Raw genomic sequence first — 18,468 nt, 5'->3', positions numbered from 1 at the left:
ATGAACGACATGTCAACAGAATGTACCATTCTTGTCGCACACTGGCGAGCTTTCAGCGTCTCCAACTGTTCCAAATCTGTCCTGTTGTCATATGTAGTAGCCCGTCACACCATAATTCCAGGAGCTGGAGAGGTACGGTTCTTGAGAATCGGTGATTGCTGTGACTTTTCACCTCGTCTTATATGGGCACATTGGCGTCGATTTGAACGTCGCAAGCAGAAAACTCTCCACTGAACAGCACTGTGTCCCAGTTGACGCTGACTCTACACCACGGAAGTCTTGTTGTGATACGGTGTCAGAGGTAAACGACACATGGAAGCTTGAGATCTCAACGCAGCTTGCAGTTATCTGTTCCCACTGTTGATAGTCACGCTCTGCCTGTAATCGTACGATTTCCTCGTGGTGTAGTCGTTACGGATTGTCCCGCGCCGATTCTTCTTGCCACACTGTTGCCCTGGCTCCATCTCGTCAGCACTCGTTCTGCATCCGTTGCGCTGTAGCCCTGTCTGTGGAATCTGTCGGTATGATGCTCCAATGTCCATCATGTCAGCGATTCGACCTTTCTCTAAGCCCGAAAGATACCTTGCGCTTAAGTATCCTCAGTACATTTTTTTTACATTACCTGTATGTATATAATGAACTCCATTTCTTAAGTTAAATGTAATGGGCCGTACTACATTTGTTAGTAGAATTGTTATGCTACTTACAGTGGTTCCTACTTTGCAAAATAGCTTAGACACTTTGTATGAGTACATATGGCCTCTTGGTCTGTTGTGCTCTTCCGAACAAATTTTCGTCCCTGCGAGGTGGACGCTGATTTCTGGTATCCGGAACTACTACCGTAAGTTCCCTGTGTTGCAATGGTTTAACCAGTACCATTACTAACCTACTACACAGTGCTCCTACATCTACAGTAACTAAATCTGCTAGCACTAAGCGCTATATAAACAGTCATCAGCAGAGAGGGACCACCAACGTACATGACAGGGATTCTCCTTATCGTGGGCTCAGTACTAACAAAAGGCAGCGGCGGCCAGCCCATGAAACCGTGAGTGGGTGGGTGGGGGGTGGGGGTGGGGGGGGGTTTGTCAGGAACCTCGCTTATCCTTCAGTGAGCTGCAGCGTAGGGTAGGGAGCATCCATACCGCATCCTGTGCTGCTCCTCCATCTTCTATGACTTGTCCGATAAGCAGCAGCGTGACTGACGAGCCGAATGTCCCACTTATGCTAAAGCACATGTTTGTGATTTTTGCTTGTCTGGGGGAGACGAATCCGGCTTTGTAATATCACTGTAATCTTACCAGGACCAGAATTAAACCAAATCTGAAAAAAAAGTTGTAAGCTGTCAAAGCACCTGAAGGGCTCGAAATACGTTGGAATAAAGTCACGATTGTGACTGAAAGCGGTCATTCTCTATTTTACGAAAGTAACACAATCACGAAAGAAACACTGATAACAACGAATAAAATTAAAAGAATAAAAGTTAAGGACCCCTGAATAAGCAGATCCCGTATTAGACGGATAAACGCCAGGAAAAAAGAAGGAAACGAAGGAAAGATGAGTTTGGTAGCGCCCGCTCGAGGTGTTCCTGGTATGTCACTATCAATTTCCGACAGTGTATTACCAGGTTAGCTATAATACAGTAAGATGGTTGCTGTCACCGGCATCAGCTGGTGCACGCCGTTACAGCCAAGAAAACATGAAAATGTCTGAGATTACATTTGACAGTATCTGTGAACTTCGGTATTTTCACCTACATTCAGCAACTCTTCAAAATATTCCCTCCATCTGCCCAAGGCATCAGCAGGATTCACCAGCAGTTTTCCTAACCTGTCCAAAATACTTGTCATTTTCTTCTTACCTCCTTTTCGAAGACTGCTAATTACACTCCAGAATGGTTTTTCTGCACATTGACCCAAAGTCTCCAACCTGTTTCCAAAGTCTTCCCATGATTTCTTCTTGGATGCTACAATTATCTGTTTGGCTTTGTTTCTTTCTTCAACATAACTTTCTATGCCTACCTGAGTTCTAGTATGTAGCCATTTTTGATACACCTTCTTTTTCCTTTTACAGGCTGCCTTGACTGTGTCGTTCCACCGAGCTGTTTGCTTCATCCTACCTTTACACACTACTGTTCCAAGACATTCTTTAGCCACTTCTAGTACTGTGTCCCTGTGTAACTCAATTTACCGTCAACTCTAACTGCTGCCTGACTATCTATGTAAAGACCTTTAATTGCTTGCAAAAGTTTGCCTCCTATTCCATAATCTCGTAGAACAGACAATAACTTCCTCCTAGGAACCCGGTCATATGCCTTTTCTAGATCTATAAAGCATAGATACAATTCCCTGTTCCACTCGTAACACTTCTCCATTATTTGCCGTAAGCTAAAGATCTGGTCCTGACAACCTCTAACAGGCCTAAACCCACACTGATTTTCATCCAATTTTTCCTTAACTAATACTCGCACTTTCCTTTCAACAATACCTGGGAAGATTTTACTCACAACGCTGATTAAAGAGATACCTCTGTGGTTGTTACATTCTTTCCTGTTTCCATGTTTAAAGATTGCTGTGATTACTGCTTTCGTCCAGTCTCATGGAACCTGTCCCGACTTCCACGCCATTTCAGTTATCCTGTGTAGCCATTTAAGACCTGACATTCCACTGTATTTGATGAGTTCCGACTTAATTTCATCCACCCCAGCTGCTTTATTGCACTGCATTCTATTGACCATTTTCTCCACTTCCTCAAATGTGATCCTATTTCCATCATCATTCCTATTCCATTGTACACCGAAATCTTAAACATTACTAATCGTATTTTCACCTACATTGAGCACCTCTTCAAAATATTCATACTTGTCATTGAGTGCCAAATAGGAGGAACATAGTTAGAACAGGTGGACGGTTTCAAGTACTTAGGATGCATATTCTCACAGGATGGCAACATAGTGAAAGAACTGGAAGCAAGGTGTAGCAAAGCTAATGCAGTGAGCGCTCAGCTACGATCTACTCTCTTCTGCAAGAAAGAAGTCAGTACCAAGACTAAGTTATCTGTGCACCGTTCAATCTTTCGACCAACTTTGTTGTATGGGAGCGAAAGCTGGGTGGATTCAGGTTACCTTATCAATAAGGTTGAGGTTACGGATATGAAAGTAGCTAGGATGATTGCAGGTACTAGTAGAGCAATGGCAGGAGGGTGTCCACAATGAGGAAATCAAAGAAAAACTGGGAATGAACTCTATAGATGTAGCAGTCAGGGCGAACAGGCTTAGATGGTGGGGTCATGTTACACGCATGGGAGACGCAAGGTTACCCAAGAGACTCATGGGTTCAGCAGTAGAGGGTAGGAGGAGTCGGGGTAGACCAAGGAGAAGGTACCTGGATTCGGTTAAGAATGATTTTGAAGTAATAGGCTTAACGTCAGAAGAGGCTCCAATGTTAGCACTGAATAGGGGATCATGGAGGAATTTTATAAGGGGGACTTTGCTCCAGACTGAACGCTGAAAGGCATAATCAGTCTTAAATGATGATGATGTGAACTTCGGTGTTACTGCCCAACTACTTTTGAGTATGTACCATAGAGACGTCGGTCCACCGGCCAGCTACTGGTTCTGCAATGTGAATCCGGAATTACACGCGGTAACCAGACCCGTGGTGGACAAACTCTCACATGGAAAAATTTACGAGGGGCGTTCAATACGTAATTCGGCTGAAAAAATGCGAAATTTGTTATGCAACACAGTGGAATTTTCTTGCTTCAGCCCTTATAGTTTTATGAAGGTCCAGTAGGTGGCGGCGCATACATAGCCTTCAAAATGACGTCTGCAACGGAGGTGCATTCCAGGCAGAGAACTGCCATTGAGTTTCTTTTGGCGGAAAACCAGAACATGGCACACATTCGCGGGCGCTTGCAGAATGTCTACGGAGACCTCGTAGTGAACAAAAGCACGATGAGTCGTTGGGCGAGGCGTCCGTCGTCATCGCTACGAGGTCGCGCAAACCTGTCAGATCTCTCTCATGCCAGCCCGCCGCACACAGCTGTGACTCCTGCAAAGTTGGAATATGCGAACGCCTCATTCTAAGTGATCAACCGATAACAGTCAAGCACCTCACTCCTCAACTGGACGTATCTGTTGGTATTGCGTACACTCGTCCACTCCTCGAAAAACGCAAAGGTGTGTGCCCGCTGGATTCCTCGCTGCCTAGTAGAAAACCACAAAGGACAACGAAGGACCATCTGCGCCGTATAGCTTGCGCGTTACGGAGGGTAACCGTGACAGTTTTTTTTTTTTTTTTTTTGTCAAATATCGTCACAGGCGGTGAAACACGTGTTCATCACTTGGAACTTGAAACAAAACTGCAATCAATAGAGTGGTACCACACCACCTCTCCTCTGAAGAAAAAATTCAAAGCTGCACCCTCAGTTCGTATACTCGTGGTGACGGACTTGTGGGTCTCTGAAGGGGTTATTCTGTTCTACGTCTTCCCTCATGGTGCAACGATCAACTCGGAAGCGTATTGTGCTACCCTCAGGAATCTGAAGAAACGGCTTCAGCGTGTTCGTCGCCACAAAAATGCAAACGACTTATCTTTCTCTATGACAATGCAAGGCCTCGCACAAGTCGGCGCACCCGAGAGCAGCTCACGAAACTTCGTTGGACTGTTCTTCTTCATCCGTCCTACATCCCCGATCTCGCATCTTCCGACTTCCTTCTGTTCGGCCCGACGAGGGATGCACTCCGCGGGGAGCAGTGCGTGGATGATACGGTGGTTATTGATGCAGCAAGACGTTAACTCCGATGTCGACGAGTAGCGTGGTACCATGGGGGCATATAGGCCCTCCAAGTAAGGAGGAGTAAGGCCGTCACATTGAACGGAAATTATGTTCAAAAACAGTGTTTTGTAACCAAAAGAGTGGGGAATAATATGGTGTATTGCAATGCTGAATAAAACTAACCTGCTTTCGGAAAAAAGTGTTACTTTCCTTACTGAGCATCCCTCGGTCACACTACTGACGGACCGGCAGACGTCTAAACTTCTTGGCGTGGTAAAAACCCTGCTATTGCTGATATTGGTTGTCGTCAGCCTGCCGCTTCACGCCGTGATCCCTTCGGTATGCCACTAGTCTCCTCCGCGGATGTTGTCACCGAGCACCTTCGCCGCTTGCAGCTCTCCTTCCACGCACTTCCATTGCCGCTTCAAAGTCCTCTGGTCCTAATGCACCGGCTGCAGACGTCTGGACGCGTGATGATTTTTGTCGTGTACCGGCATGTAGGGAGAGGGCCACATATGTGCCGTGGCTGACCTCTGACCTTAGGCGTCGGCGGCGTTCGGGAACGCGCGGCTGGTCGATAAGGCAGAACAGCCAGCAGAGCAGAGCAGAGCGGAGAGGAGAGGCCGCGGCCACCGACTGCTGTGTACTCGTGTCCCGCCGGCGCGCCGCCACTGCCACACGACGCCTGCTGCCCCAGTAGCGGCGTCCTCATGTGCCGGAACACCGTGTGTGCCCTACTCCTACCGCATGTTTACGTCCGCAGACGTGGGTCGTGTGAAACGGGGCTCGCTCTGTTCGTCCGCGACATCCAGAATGCAGCAGGTACCGGCGCCCAGGTTTCTGTCGTGTTCCACGACGTCCGGAAGGCACTTTGCACAGCATAAACAAAACGTCAGCATACGAAATGTCGGACCAGCTTTCTTATTGGATTGAAGAGTTCCTAGCAAATAGAACAGATCATGTCGTTCCAACGAGAGAAATATTCAGAAATAAGTACAACTTTGGGCGTACTCAAAAGGAGGCTTGCAAGGGTTGGGGAGCCAGAGATGCCCCTAGTGCAGAATTTGTACACAGGGTGCGTCACAGGTAATAGCGGCCGTCTGTGGCGTGCAAGATTTGTTTACAGTGCGTGTCACAATTAGTTGCGAAAATTGACGTTGGTGGAAATGTACGGTGGGGAGGGGCAGGGCAAATAATAAGTCGCTTATGTGGCGAAATGTTCTCGTGCGGGCCGTGGTTACAGGACAAACATTTTTCACAGTGTACATAAATTACGTTATGGATAACATCGTAGCTTCACAAGACTTTTAGCAGATAATGCTGTTATATACAAAGAAGTCCCGACACTGGAAAGTAGCAGAGAATTACGAAAGTCCAGCAGAGGCTCGATTGGTACAATGAGTGGGAATTGACCCTGAGTATAAGCAAATATAATGTACTCTTCACAAATAGGCAGAGAAACCTATTTTAGTATAATTACACCTTTGCAGAACAATCAGTGGAAGCAGTCACGTCCATTAATTAAACTGGGAGTGTGCGTACGGTTCGATTTAAATTGATCGATCACATAAAACTAATCGAAGAAAAAGCAGACACCAGACTGAGATTCATTTGGAAGAATGCTTGGGAAGTGGAGTCCAGCCATTGTGTTTACGAAGTGATGTAACACGACAGGCAAAGGAGCCTGTGTACACAGGATCTTTTTTTATATTTTCGTTTGTCCTTTCAATCAAAGACCTCCATAACATTGAGTCATGTATTAAAATAATGTTTTTGCCTTCTTTTACTTGACAGTGCCACAGGTTACTCCCAAGTCGTACGCACAACATATACGGGTACTTGTACTAATCCACATCAATCCACCTCGTAATGGTGGTTTAAATCCGCGAAATGCACCGTGGAAATATATAAATATTAACTGGTAGCAGTAAACTTGCTGTGTAATTCGATATCAATAACAGTCACGGTAAAATCTAACCATAAATGCAAAAATCTTCGCGCTAAAGGATAATCACGATTATAATTCCGGCAGCCTGTTGATCTTTACCTGCCGGCCGGGGTGGCCGAGCGGTTCTAGGCGCTACAGTCTGGAGCCGCGCGACCGCTACGGTCGCAGGTTCTAATCCTGCCTCGGGCATGGATGTGTGTGATGTCCTTAGGTTAGTTAGGTTTAAGTAGTTTTAAGTTCTAGGGGACTGATGACCTCAGAGGTTAAGTCCCATAGTGCTCAGAGCCATTTGAACCATTTTTGATCTTTACCTTCTCCGCATACTGGGACAACTAGCTTTCGTACTAGCCGCCTGGGGTGAGAACACTGTTAACTGCCAGCGATGGGATGACACATGTACCATCACAAACTTTAGTAGCACAGTACTTTTCATACCTTGTGATTGACTACCAAAGGTTTCCTTATCCATATGACAAACGCTTATTACTGTGTACATCTGAGCTGCAACTTTCTTTTCCTTTGTGGAGACATGCGTCAGTCGTATTTAATGTACCATATTTAAAATAGGGGGTACAGATATTACACGACTCCTCGAATTTTCTTCAGTGATTGTTCGTGTAATGAAGGGGTCAGTGTCAGAAACCGAGTCATTTAGATTTTATGAACACCGTTTATAACGTGTATAACTAAGGAAAGACACCAGCCGGAGTTCTCTAACACCGGAGGAAAAACCTGCAGAATTTAGCATTCTTTTCAAAAATTCACTTCCCCGTGGTGTTTTTTCTTCTCCAACTCTCGTCTTCGCCCTGCTAACACTAAAAACATGTCACTACAGTCTGGCGGATCGTTTATGGCTAATTTAAACTGATGTTAATGCCACTATTAAGAATCGGCGGGACTGGTTGAGCTTTTACGACTCTGGCGTTATTAAAGGCGAGCCAGGAAATCAGGTGGAAAACGATGGAAGGAAAATTAGCGTGCCGTCCCAGCATTAAGCGATTTTAAAGAAACCAGGAAAAACGAAGTCAAGCTGACGGGAAGCGGAAGTGAACCTTGATCCCCGTGAATATGAATGTAGTGTTCCAAACACTTCATATACACTCCTGGAAATGGAAAAAAGAACACATTGACACCGGTGTGTCAGACCCACCATACTTGCTCCGGACACTGCGAGAGGGCTGTACAAGCAATGATCACACGCACGGCACAGCGGACACACCAGGAACCGCGGTGTTGGCCGTCGAATGGCGCTAGCTGCGCAGCATTTGTGCACCGCCGCCGTCAGTGTCAGCCAGTTTGCCGTGGCATACGGAGCTCCATCGCAGTCTTTAACACTGGTAGCATGCCGCGACAGCGTGGACGTGAACCGTATGTGCAGTTGACGGACTTTGAGCGAGGGCGTATAGTGGGCATGCGGGAGGCCGGGTGGACGTACCGCCGAATTGCTCAACACGTGGGGCGTGAGGCCTCCACAGTACATCGATGTTGTCGCCAGTGGTCGGCGGAAGGTGCACGTGCCCGTCGACCTGGGACCGGACCGCAGCGACGCACGGATGCACGCCAAGACCGTAGGATCCTACGCAGTGCCGTAGGGGACCGCACCGCCACTTCCCAGCAAATTAGGGACACTGTTGCTCCTGGGGTATCGGCGAGGACCATTCGCAACCGTCTCCATGAAGCTGGGCTACGGTCCCGCACACCGTTAGGCCGTCTTCCGCTCACGCCCCAACATCGTGCAGCCCGCTCCAGTGGTGTCGCGACAGGCGTGAATGGAGGGACGAATGGAGACGTGTCGTCTTCAGCGATCAGAGTCGCTTTTGCCTTGGTGCCAATGATGGTCGTATGCGTGTTTGGCGCCGTGCAGGTGAGCGCCACAATCAGGACTGCATACGACCGAGGCACACAGGGCCAACACCCGGCATCATGGCGTGGGGAGCGATCTCCTACACTGGCCGTACACCACTGGTGATCGTCGAGGGGACACTGAATAGTGCACGGTACATCCAAACCGTCATCGAACCCATCGTTCTACCATTCCTAGACCGGCAAGGGAACTTGCTGTTCCAACAGGACAATGCACGTCCGCATGTATCCCGTGCCACCCAACGTGCTCTGGAAGGTGTAAGTCAACTACCCTGGCCAGCAAGATCTCCGGATCTGTACCCCATTGAGCATGTTTTGGACTGGATGAAGCGTCGTCTCACGCGGTCTGCACGTCCAGCACGAACGCTGGTCCAACTGAGGCGCCAGGTGGAAATGGCATGGCAAGCCGTTCCACAGGACTACATCCAGCATCTCTACGATCGTCTCCATGGGAGAATAGCAGCCTGCATTGCTGCGAAAGGTGGATATACACTGTACTAGTGCCGACATTGTGCATGCTCTGTTGCCTGTGTCTATGTGTCTGTGGTTCTGTCAGTGTGATCATGTGATGTATCTGACCCCAGGAATGTGTCGATAAAGTTTCCCCTTCCTGGGACAATGAATTCACGGTGTTCTTATTTCAATTTTCAGGAGTGTAGATCGGTGCTGCCGACTTTAGGGATTGGACAAAAATATTGAAACACCGCAAACACAAAACATCGCCATCCTCATGTACAGTTTTCAGGGGAATCTTATGCCATTCTTCATGAAAAATGCTGATAAGTTCAGGTAACGAAGATGGAGAGGGATACTGGCGCTGCACCCTTCTCTCCGAAGTAGACCACAAATGCTCAATAATAGTGGTTAGAAACAGCCTTGGTTGCAACTTTAGTTTTTTATTTTTCAACGACGCGTTTCGCCTTATTTAGGCATCTTCAGGTTATCTCCGAGTAACCTACATCCATCTAAATCTGCTTAGTGTATTCATGCATTGGTCTCCCTCTACAGTTTTTACCCTCTACGCTTTCCTCCAGTACTAAATTGGCGATTCCTTGATGCCTCAGAATGTGTCATACCAACCGATCCCTTCTTATAATCAGTTTGTGCCACAATTTTCTCTTCTCCCCAATTCTATTCAGCACTTCCTCATTAGCTACGTGATCTACGAATCTAATGTTCAGCATTCTTCTGTAGCACCACAGCAACTGTTATTATTTTCCGATGAAGCCATCTGGTTGTTTGCACAGGTTGGCAGCCCAAGAAACAGGTAGCAGAGAGAGTAATAGCGTACAATAGCCCGCCTGGTCTAACGCGCTGCTTCCCGAGCGGGAAGGTGTGCGGTTCCCGGCACGAATCCGCCCGGCGAATTAGTGTCGAGGTCTAGTGTGCCGGCTAGCCTGTGGATGGTTTTTAAGGCGGTTTTCCATCTACCTTGGCGAATGCGGTCTTGTTCCCCTTATTCCGCCTCAGTTACACTGTGTTGGCGATTGCTGTGCAAACACTGTCTCTGCGTACGCGTATTCTACCACGCAAGCATTTGGGTTACACTCGTCTGGTATGAGACGTTTCCGGGGGGTCCACTGGGGGCCGAACCGCACAGTAACCCTGGGTTCGGTGTGGGGCGGCGGTGCGGTGGGTGGAATGCTGTGGCCTATTGTGGTGTTGAGAACCACTGAGGGCTACGACGGGACGAAGCCTCTACGTCGTTTATAGGTCCCTCGTTTTATACACTACAATACAATTGCGTACACTACAGTATATCTGCAAGTGGAGCGCTGTCATAAGCTGCGCGTGTAAACACAGTGCAGTGCGCAGTACAACAATTACTTCACTTGATCATACTCTTCACACATGATCGCTTTGCCAACATCTATTCATATGAGTATCAATCAGCTTCCTTCTTATTCCTGGCCTTATCCCGTCTCTTCACGGGGTCGGCATGTACTGGATTTGGCAGTGTGTGGCCAGATGGCCTTCCTGGCAACTACCCAAACCCTCCTCCTCCCTGCCTCGCCTCTGCTTTCTGGGATGGAATTTGTGTACCCCATGTCTGCCTCTAGTGCTATCCCATGACAACGTGTTCGAAATGTTTCCGAACCATGTAACTGAGGCAGGACATGGATATCAGCCCGGCATTTACCTAGTCCGGGAGGGGGGTGGGGCAGGGGGCGAACCCTACAATAACCCTGGGTTCAGGGCGGCGGTGGGGTGAGTGGACTGCTGACTGTTGTGGGGTTGTGTACCACAGAGGGCTACGGCGGGGACGACGCCTCCCCGTCGTTTCTAGGTCCCCAGTTCAATACAATACAATAAAAGTAGAGAGAGAGAGAGAGAGAGAGAGAGAGAGAGGTGTGTCTGTGTGTGTGTGTGTGTGTGTGTGTGTGTGTGTGTGTGTTTGTTTTAGGTTCACACTGTGCTGGTTTAATCTGTCAGTGGTTTTGCTTGTTTGGTAAATGGAGCGCACCGACATCTTTGTAACAGTGATGCTGTTCTGTTGACAGGTAGAGGCGGGAGACGTCATCGTCAAGGTCAATGAGACGGACGTTGACAGGTTCAGCACCAAAGAGGGTGAGTATCTGCTGGGCTGTCGCCTCTCAAAAAAAAAAACTTTCTACGGTGGAAGTAAGAATTGTAGCAACAAATGACGATTAGGAGTTGAGTAGTGACTCATAGAAAAGGTGCAGCGTGCCGAAAAAAATCTTGCGTTTCGATACTGACTTCCATTTTGGTAATCACGAACCTTTACGCAGATTGTCTCGTGCACGTTGGAAAGTAGAAATGAAGTACATTGAATGTCGTACTGTAGTCCCATCTTCATAACTTATAAAATCTGACGCTGACTCTAACGTTTTGCAGAATTGTATTGCACGTAGCTAGCTCGCGTTTCATGACCTTTGTGCAGACTAAAAATATCCTCTTTAGGAATAAACATGAATTCAACAAGCAACGATCTTACGAAATTCGGCTCGCTCTAAGCGTCTGCAAGACCCAGAAGGCAATACAAAAAGGCACCTAGGCTGATCTCGTGTTTCTTGACTTCCGGAAGGCATTCGATGCAGTTCCGCACTGTCGCCTATTGAATAAATTACGAGCTCACGGAATTTCATTTTAACTTTGTGATGGATCCGAGGACTTTTCTGGCAGTTAGAACTCAAAGCGTCGCCCTCCGCGGATCGAAATCGTCACTTGTGAAGTTAACTTTCGGAGCACCCGAGGGACCGTTGCTGTTCACGGCGTACAGTGCCCGACAAAAAAAGCGAAGCGCCGAGAAGCCATGGTCGGATGTCAGTGTAACTTCGTACACTTACACGCCATCGGCAGGTATGTGAAGGATTAGAGATGCAATTATCTGTGACAAGTAGAACGGCCACCAGAGTGCATTAGTGGTGTTTGTATTTCGTTTTGTTACCAAGCCTTGTAGTGTATGTAAAGGAGCGCGAGCAGCGTCAGATGTTAAGTGATCGCAGAGGACACAGAGATGCCGCATACTCGTATGAGACAGCGTTATCAGCACCTAGCAGTTTAAAAGGGGTCTTACTGTAGGGTCTCCATTTGGAGCAACTGTATGTGAGAATGTCCCGATGTTAGACTGCATGGGAACGTGGGGGCAGGCATACTCGTCGTCAATGTTAAGGTCTTCCACGTCTGAGTGCCACAAGGGAGAATCGCCGTACTGTGCACCAGGCACATCGTAGCCGCTTCACATTCGTGCCAGCAGTCAGAAAACAAGTTGATTGACTTCCAATATTCCCCCGTAGACTAAATCCTCTCAAGTATTTCTTTGTCCAGCCGCGAGTCAGTAGAAGGTGAGACAGACGTTGTGCAGTATTACTGGCCAATCTTATTCACCCAGAACTGCCTTGTTTATCCGGAAATGCAAGTTTGATGCTAACCTCTCCCTGAATTACCGTGGTGAATCGGCGCTTAGAACTTCCTCCCACATGTTCAAATGGTTCACGTGGTCCTAAACACTATGAGACTTAACATCTGAAGTCATCAGGCCCCTAGAACTTAGAACTACTTAAACCTAACTAACCTAAGGACATTACACACACCTATGACCGAGGCAGGATTCGAACCTGCGACCGTAGCAGCAGCGCGGTTCCAGACTGAAGCGCTTAGAACCGCTCTGCCACAGCGGCCGGCGTCCCACATGCTCCGTCTTCCTCTACAGTTTTTCCCCTCTACAGTTCCCTCTAGTACCAAGGGCGTTATCCCCTTATGTCGTAACATACGTCCTATCATCCTGTCCCTTCTTCTTCGTTTCAGTGTTTTCCATATATTCCTTTCCGATTCTGCGCAGAACCTCCTCATTTCTTATCTTATCAGTCAACCTAATGTTCAACATCTTTCTGTAGCACATAATCTAAAGTGCTCCGATTCTCTTTCGTTCCGGTTTTCCCACAGACAATGTTTCACTACCATACAATATTGTTCTCCAAACGTACATGCTCAGAAATTTCTTCTTTAAATTAAAACCTACGTTTGATAAAAGTAGACTTCTCTTGGCCAGGAGTGCCCTTTTTGCCAGTGTTAGTCTCAGTCTCCTTTTGATGTCCTCCTTGCTCCCCGTCATGGGTTATTTCGCTGCCTAAGTAGCAGAATTCCTGAAGTCCATCAACTTCGTGATCACCAGTCCTGATGTTATGAGTTTCCCTGTTATCATTTCTGCTACTTCTCATTACTTTCGTCTATATTCGATTTACTCTGTCCGTATTGTGTACTCATTAGACTGTTCATTCCATTTAGCAAATCCTATAATTCTTTTCAATTTCACTGAGGTTAGAGAATTTTATTGAAATCCTGTGACCTTAAAATTTAATTCTACTCTTGAACTTTTCTTTTATTGAATAGTAGGGTCGAAAGACTACATCCATGACCTATACCCTTTTTAGTCCGTGCACTTCGTCTTGGTCTTCCACTCTTGTCCCCTCTACATATGACACATTTCCCGTCTTTCCCTATGGCTTACCCTTATTTTTCTCAGAATTTGGGACTTCTTGCATCATTTTACACTGTCGGAGTCTTTTTCTAGGTCGCCATATCCTATAAACGTGTCTTGATTTTCTTGCTTCCATTATCAACTGCAACGTCAGAATGCCTCTCTGGTGCCTTTATCTTTCCAAAATCCGAACTGATCGTCATCTAACACAGCCTCAGTTTTCTTTTCCATTCTTCTGTATCCTTGTCAGCAACCTGGATGCATGATTGAGCGAGAATTCTTGCATTTTTCGTCTCTTGCAATCATTTGGAATTGTGTGGATGATATTTTTCCAAAAGTCAGATGGCATATGGCCGTACGTGTACATTCTTCACACCAACGTGAATAATAATTTTGTTGCCTCTTTCCCCAATCACTTTAGAAATTCTGATGGAATGTTATCTACCCCTTCTGCCTTATTCGATCATAAGTCTTTGAGATCTGTCTTAAATTCGGCTTGTAGTACTGGATCCCCTATCTCTTCTATATCTACTCTTGTTTCTTCTTCTATCAGCGTCATCAGACCATTCTTCCCCCACGTAGATGCCTTCAATGTGCTCTACCCGCTCTCCCCTCTGCATTTAACTGTGGAATTCGCGTTGCACTCTGTTAGCACTCTTGCTTTTAATTTCACCGAAGGTTGTTTTGAACTGTCTATATGCTGAGTCGGTCCTTGCGACAATCATTTCTTTTTCGGTTTATGACATCCTACCCAATCCAATCATTGCAGGTATCATGGCCAGAGGGTGCAACCGTCGTAGTGATAAGTGGGATCATACGGCCAAGTGCTTTGTACATTTGATTCGATTTTGTAATCAGTGAAATGACATCACATACCTCCCAAAACGTGAAGTTTTATTATTCCCCCCCCCCCCCCCCATTCTGGGTGCTTATAATAAATAATTCGTTGGATTACGTGCGAAGATTTGTGATGCTGTTGTTTATAGGAAATTCGCAGCACCAGACAATTATATGTGGGGATTTGCAAGGTAGCAGATGAACCCTGAACGTAAATAAAACTAACGTACTGCATACAAGTGGGTGGAAATAACAATTGCTGTGCGATTACGCTATTACCAATAAATCAGTAGAACAGTAACAAGTATAAAATAAGCGGGTGCGTGCGTGACGATTGATATTAAGTGCAACTAACGCACAGAAGTAGTTACAGATACAAGACTAATATTATTAGAATAATACAAAGAAATTACAATGCACACACGAAGAAGGTGGCTTAAAAAACACTTGTTCGACCTGTTCTTGAGTGTTGCTCATGTCTGGGTCTAACAGTATTGATAGAGGCGATTGCAAAGATCCATAGAGCCACAGCTCGTTCCCCTCGGATTTGTTTAGGAAGCATACGGAAATGAACCCTAAACTACGAAGGGGTTCGCTCTGTACTATTTAGCATAGTTTATTGTGTGTTGAACTGGATTGTCTGCTGTGGCTATTTCTTGGAAACCTTATTGGAACGTGTTTTAAGTATTTACGAAGACAGATGGTTTGGAAATGGATGTAATGTCCGAAACTAGTCACCACCAATAAATGAAGGATACTTCTTAATTTTACGATATAGTCGTGTGTCTCACGAAAGGTATAATGATGAAATTCCGTAAGAGTCAAGCAACTTAGTACTTCTTGTCACATTGGTGCACATGCTCTAGAGGTTTGTGTTGTGTGATGTCCTTAGGTTAGTTAGGTTTAAGTAGTTCTGACTTCTAGGGGACTGATGACCATAGATGTTAAGTCCCATAGTGCTCGGAGCCATTTGAACCACCTCTAGAGGTTTACGGCAGTCATTCTCCCACGCACTTCTCGCAAAAGGAACAACAGAAAAAGAAAGACGGGGGGGGGGGGGGGGGGTCCTGGTGGGAGAATATACGATGACAGCGATACCAGAAGGACTCTTAGTCGCAGGCTCCAAGTTGCTATTTAGATGTACATTCGCAGATGCACCTAAACTGGCAAATAAAAATTGTTTTCTCCATTATTGTTCAGAATATGGAGTAGTGCTTATCCGGGAGTATATCTGTACAGTTGTAGGATTTGGCAGTGAATGACTAACGGGATATGAATAAAAATTACTCGCAAACACTTAAATCATGGATGTTGCGCGACGCTGTCTTGGGGCTTCGCGAAGTGCCGGCGATCCGGACTGGCTGGACGGAACTAGCTTATCGTTCCGTTGCAGCTTCTGACGTTTGGTTGTGGGCAAATTTTTACTTCACGATTTTGATGGGTTTTTCAGTTGATTTCATTTTTTACCAAAACTGGGTAAACCTTTCCTCGGGTGGTATTGACGCTCCTAGGCGCCCCTACGTAATTACCTGGTAATGAATTGCAAAGTGTTAATTTCGTGCAGCGTTGTGACTCTGCTCAATCAAACAGTCAATCAGTTAATTAGTCTTAGGGTTCCGCCTTGAAGGGCAGTGATTCGAAAAAAAAGCAACACAATCCAAAGCTGTATGTACAAAATGAATTACTTTTGCTTCAACGTTTGCCTCTCTTCTGCCTGGGTCATTTAAAGCAGTGGAGTCCTCCACCTACAATTTGCTACTTTATTGTTGTTAATTTCGTTATTTTCGCCTAAAGGACGACGAATTGGGGGGGGGGGGGAGGGAATGGAAATAAGAAATCAGGTGCGTAATTTATCATTGATTCGTGTGACCTTTGTTATGTATTCCGTACTTGAATTCTTGTTTGTAGTGTTCCTGAATTGGAAATAGGGAAGAAGACCTGCATTTGCCGAGAATGGAAAACAGTCTTAAACCATATATACTGGCATGTTTACCAAGATATTGTCGTTAACCTTGCACCTGGAATAAATACAAGTCCGGTTCACAAACTTGTCCAGAAATATAGCGCGCCGTGAATTTAGCTGTATGAGCAGCTTACATGAATTGTTTAACCCAAGCGAAATTGTAACCTTACTCAACCATAGTAGTACAATGGAACCAGAACCGCTACTTGTGTTTACTTGGGAAGCACCTTCAACGATAAAAATCTTTGTATTAATAAAGCTGTAAAGATGTACGTCCTTTGAACCACTGTGAAGTGGATGGTTTGCCAGTGCTTTCAATTGTGCGACTTAAGATCCGCCCTCGCAGCTCTACGTCCGCTGGTACCTCATTTGAGCCGGCCGGTGTGGCCGAGCGGTTCTAGGCGCTTCAGTCTGGAACCGCGCGACCGCTACGGTCGCAGGTTTGAATCCTGCCTCGGGCATGGATGTGTGTGATGTCCTTAGGTTAGTTAGGTTTAAGTAGTTCTAACAAGGGAACCTCCCCATCGCACCCCCCTAATATTTAGTTATAATTTGGCACAGTGGATAGGCCTTGAAAAACTAAACACAGATCAATCGAGAAAATAGGAAGAAGTTGTGGGGAACTATGAAAAAATAAGCAAAATATACTGAGTAGTCCATGGGTAATATATGCAACATCAAGGATGATATGAGCACAGGCGCGCCGTGGTCCCGTGGTTAACGTGAACGGCTGCGAAACGAGAGGTCCTTGGTTCAAGTCTTCCCTCGACTGAAAATTTTACTTTCTTTACTTTCGCAACGTTATGATCTGTCCGTTCGTTCATTGACGTCTCTGTTCACTGTAATAAGTTTAATGTCTGTGTTTTGTGACCGCACCGCAAAACCGTGCGATTAGCAGACGAAAGGACGTGCCTCTCCAATGGGAACCGAAAACATTTGATCGCAAGGTCATATGTCAACCGATTCCTCCACAGGAAAACGTGTCTGATATATTCTACACGACACTGGTGACGGCATGTGCGTCACATGACAGGAATATGTTGTCGACACACCTAACTTCCACACTTGGCGAATGGGTAAAAAGATTCTTCTACCTTGCCCGATTTAGGTTTTCTTGTGGATGTGATAATCACTTCCAAAAAATTGATGAAAACATAAGAGTGTGACACATAAACTTCAACAAATGAATGCAACAGTTTCACAGTCGCACAGTTTTCTCTGTGCTCTGTCAAAACATATGTTTTTAAGGTTTTCAAATTTTTCCGTGTGTAGACCGTCAAATCCAGCATATGTCCAAGCAAATCTGAACATGTCCTGGAATTTTGCACAGCGAAGTTAATTATGTGTGAGTGCCTGAACTCTGATAATTGTCTGAAAATAAAAAATTTTCACCCGAGGGAAGACTTGAACCGAGGACCTCTCGTTCCGCAGATGCTGACGCTAACCACGGGACCACGGCGCTCTTGTGCTCACATCGTCCTTGATGTTACCTATGTTTCCTATGGACTGCTTAGTTTGTATATTTTGCTCATTTTTTCATAGTTCCACACAATTTCTTCCTGTTTTCTCGATTGATCTGTGTTCAGATTTTCGAGGCCTATCGACTGTGCCAACTTATAACTAAATCTGAGGGGGGTGCGATGGGGAGGTTCCCTTGTAAGTACTAGGGAACTGATGACCTCAGATGTTAAGTCCCATAGTGCTCAGAGCCATTTGAACCATTTGATTTTGGTACCTCATTTTCTACCTTTCAGATTTCATAGAAGTTCCCTCGCATACCTTTCAGGACTAAAACTCCTGTAAAAGAGGATATTGCGAAGACAAGGCTTAGGCATAGCCTTTCTTCCAGGAGTGCTAGTCTCGCAAGGTATGCGGCGGGATTTATGTGAAGGTAGAAGTAACTTCAGGTGTGGCCCGTGGTAGTGTGTTCGCACACTTGCCGATCATGTTTTATATTCATGACCTGACAAACAATATTAATAGCAGCCTTAGTTTTTTCGCAGCACTGTCCTAAACGAGGTAGGAGATAAGGTATTGGCGTATGTAAAGCTGTGAAGACGAATCGGGAGCCGTGCTTGGATAGCTCAGTCTGTGGAGCAATTGTCCGTGAAAGCCAAAGGTCCCAGCTTCGAGTCC

The 18,468-nt window shown here is 46.1% G+C and overlaps 1 protein-coding gene across 1 annotated transcript in view; it reads left to right on the top strand.

The window, feature by feature from the left end:
- The first annotated feature begins 10,441 nt into the window (after positions 1–10,441).
- The window catches only part of LOC126233650 (PH and SEC7 domain-containing protein-like), a 291,525-nt gene continuing 283,498 nt past the window's right edge, over positions 10,442–18,468 (top strand). Inside the window, exons 1-2 of the mRNA XM_049942879.1 lie at positions 10,442–10,510; positions 11,092–11,158. Coding sequence (XP_049798836.1) covers positions 10,442–10,510; positions 11,092–11,158 — 136 coding nt within the window. The remainder of the gene's footprint in view (positions 10,511–11,091; positions 11,159–18,468) is intronic.

The sequence above is a fragment of the Schistocerca nitens genome, chromosome 1, assembly GCF_023898315.1.
Source record: "Schistocerca nitens isolate TAMUIC-IGC-003100 chromosome 1, iqSchNite1.1, whole genome shotgun sequence".
Classification (NCBI taxonomy): Eukaryota; Metazoa; Arthropoda; class Insecta; order Orthoptera; family Acrididae; genus Schistocerca; species Schistocerca nitens.
The sequence above is the reverse complement of the archived record's forward strand: the minus strand, read 5'-3'. Positions and strand labels throughout refer to the sequence as shown.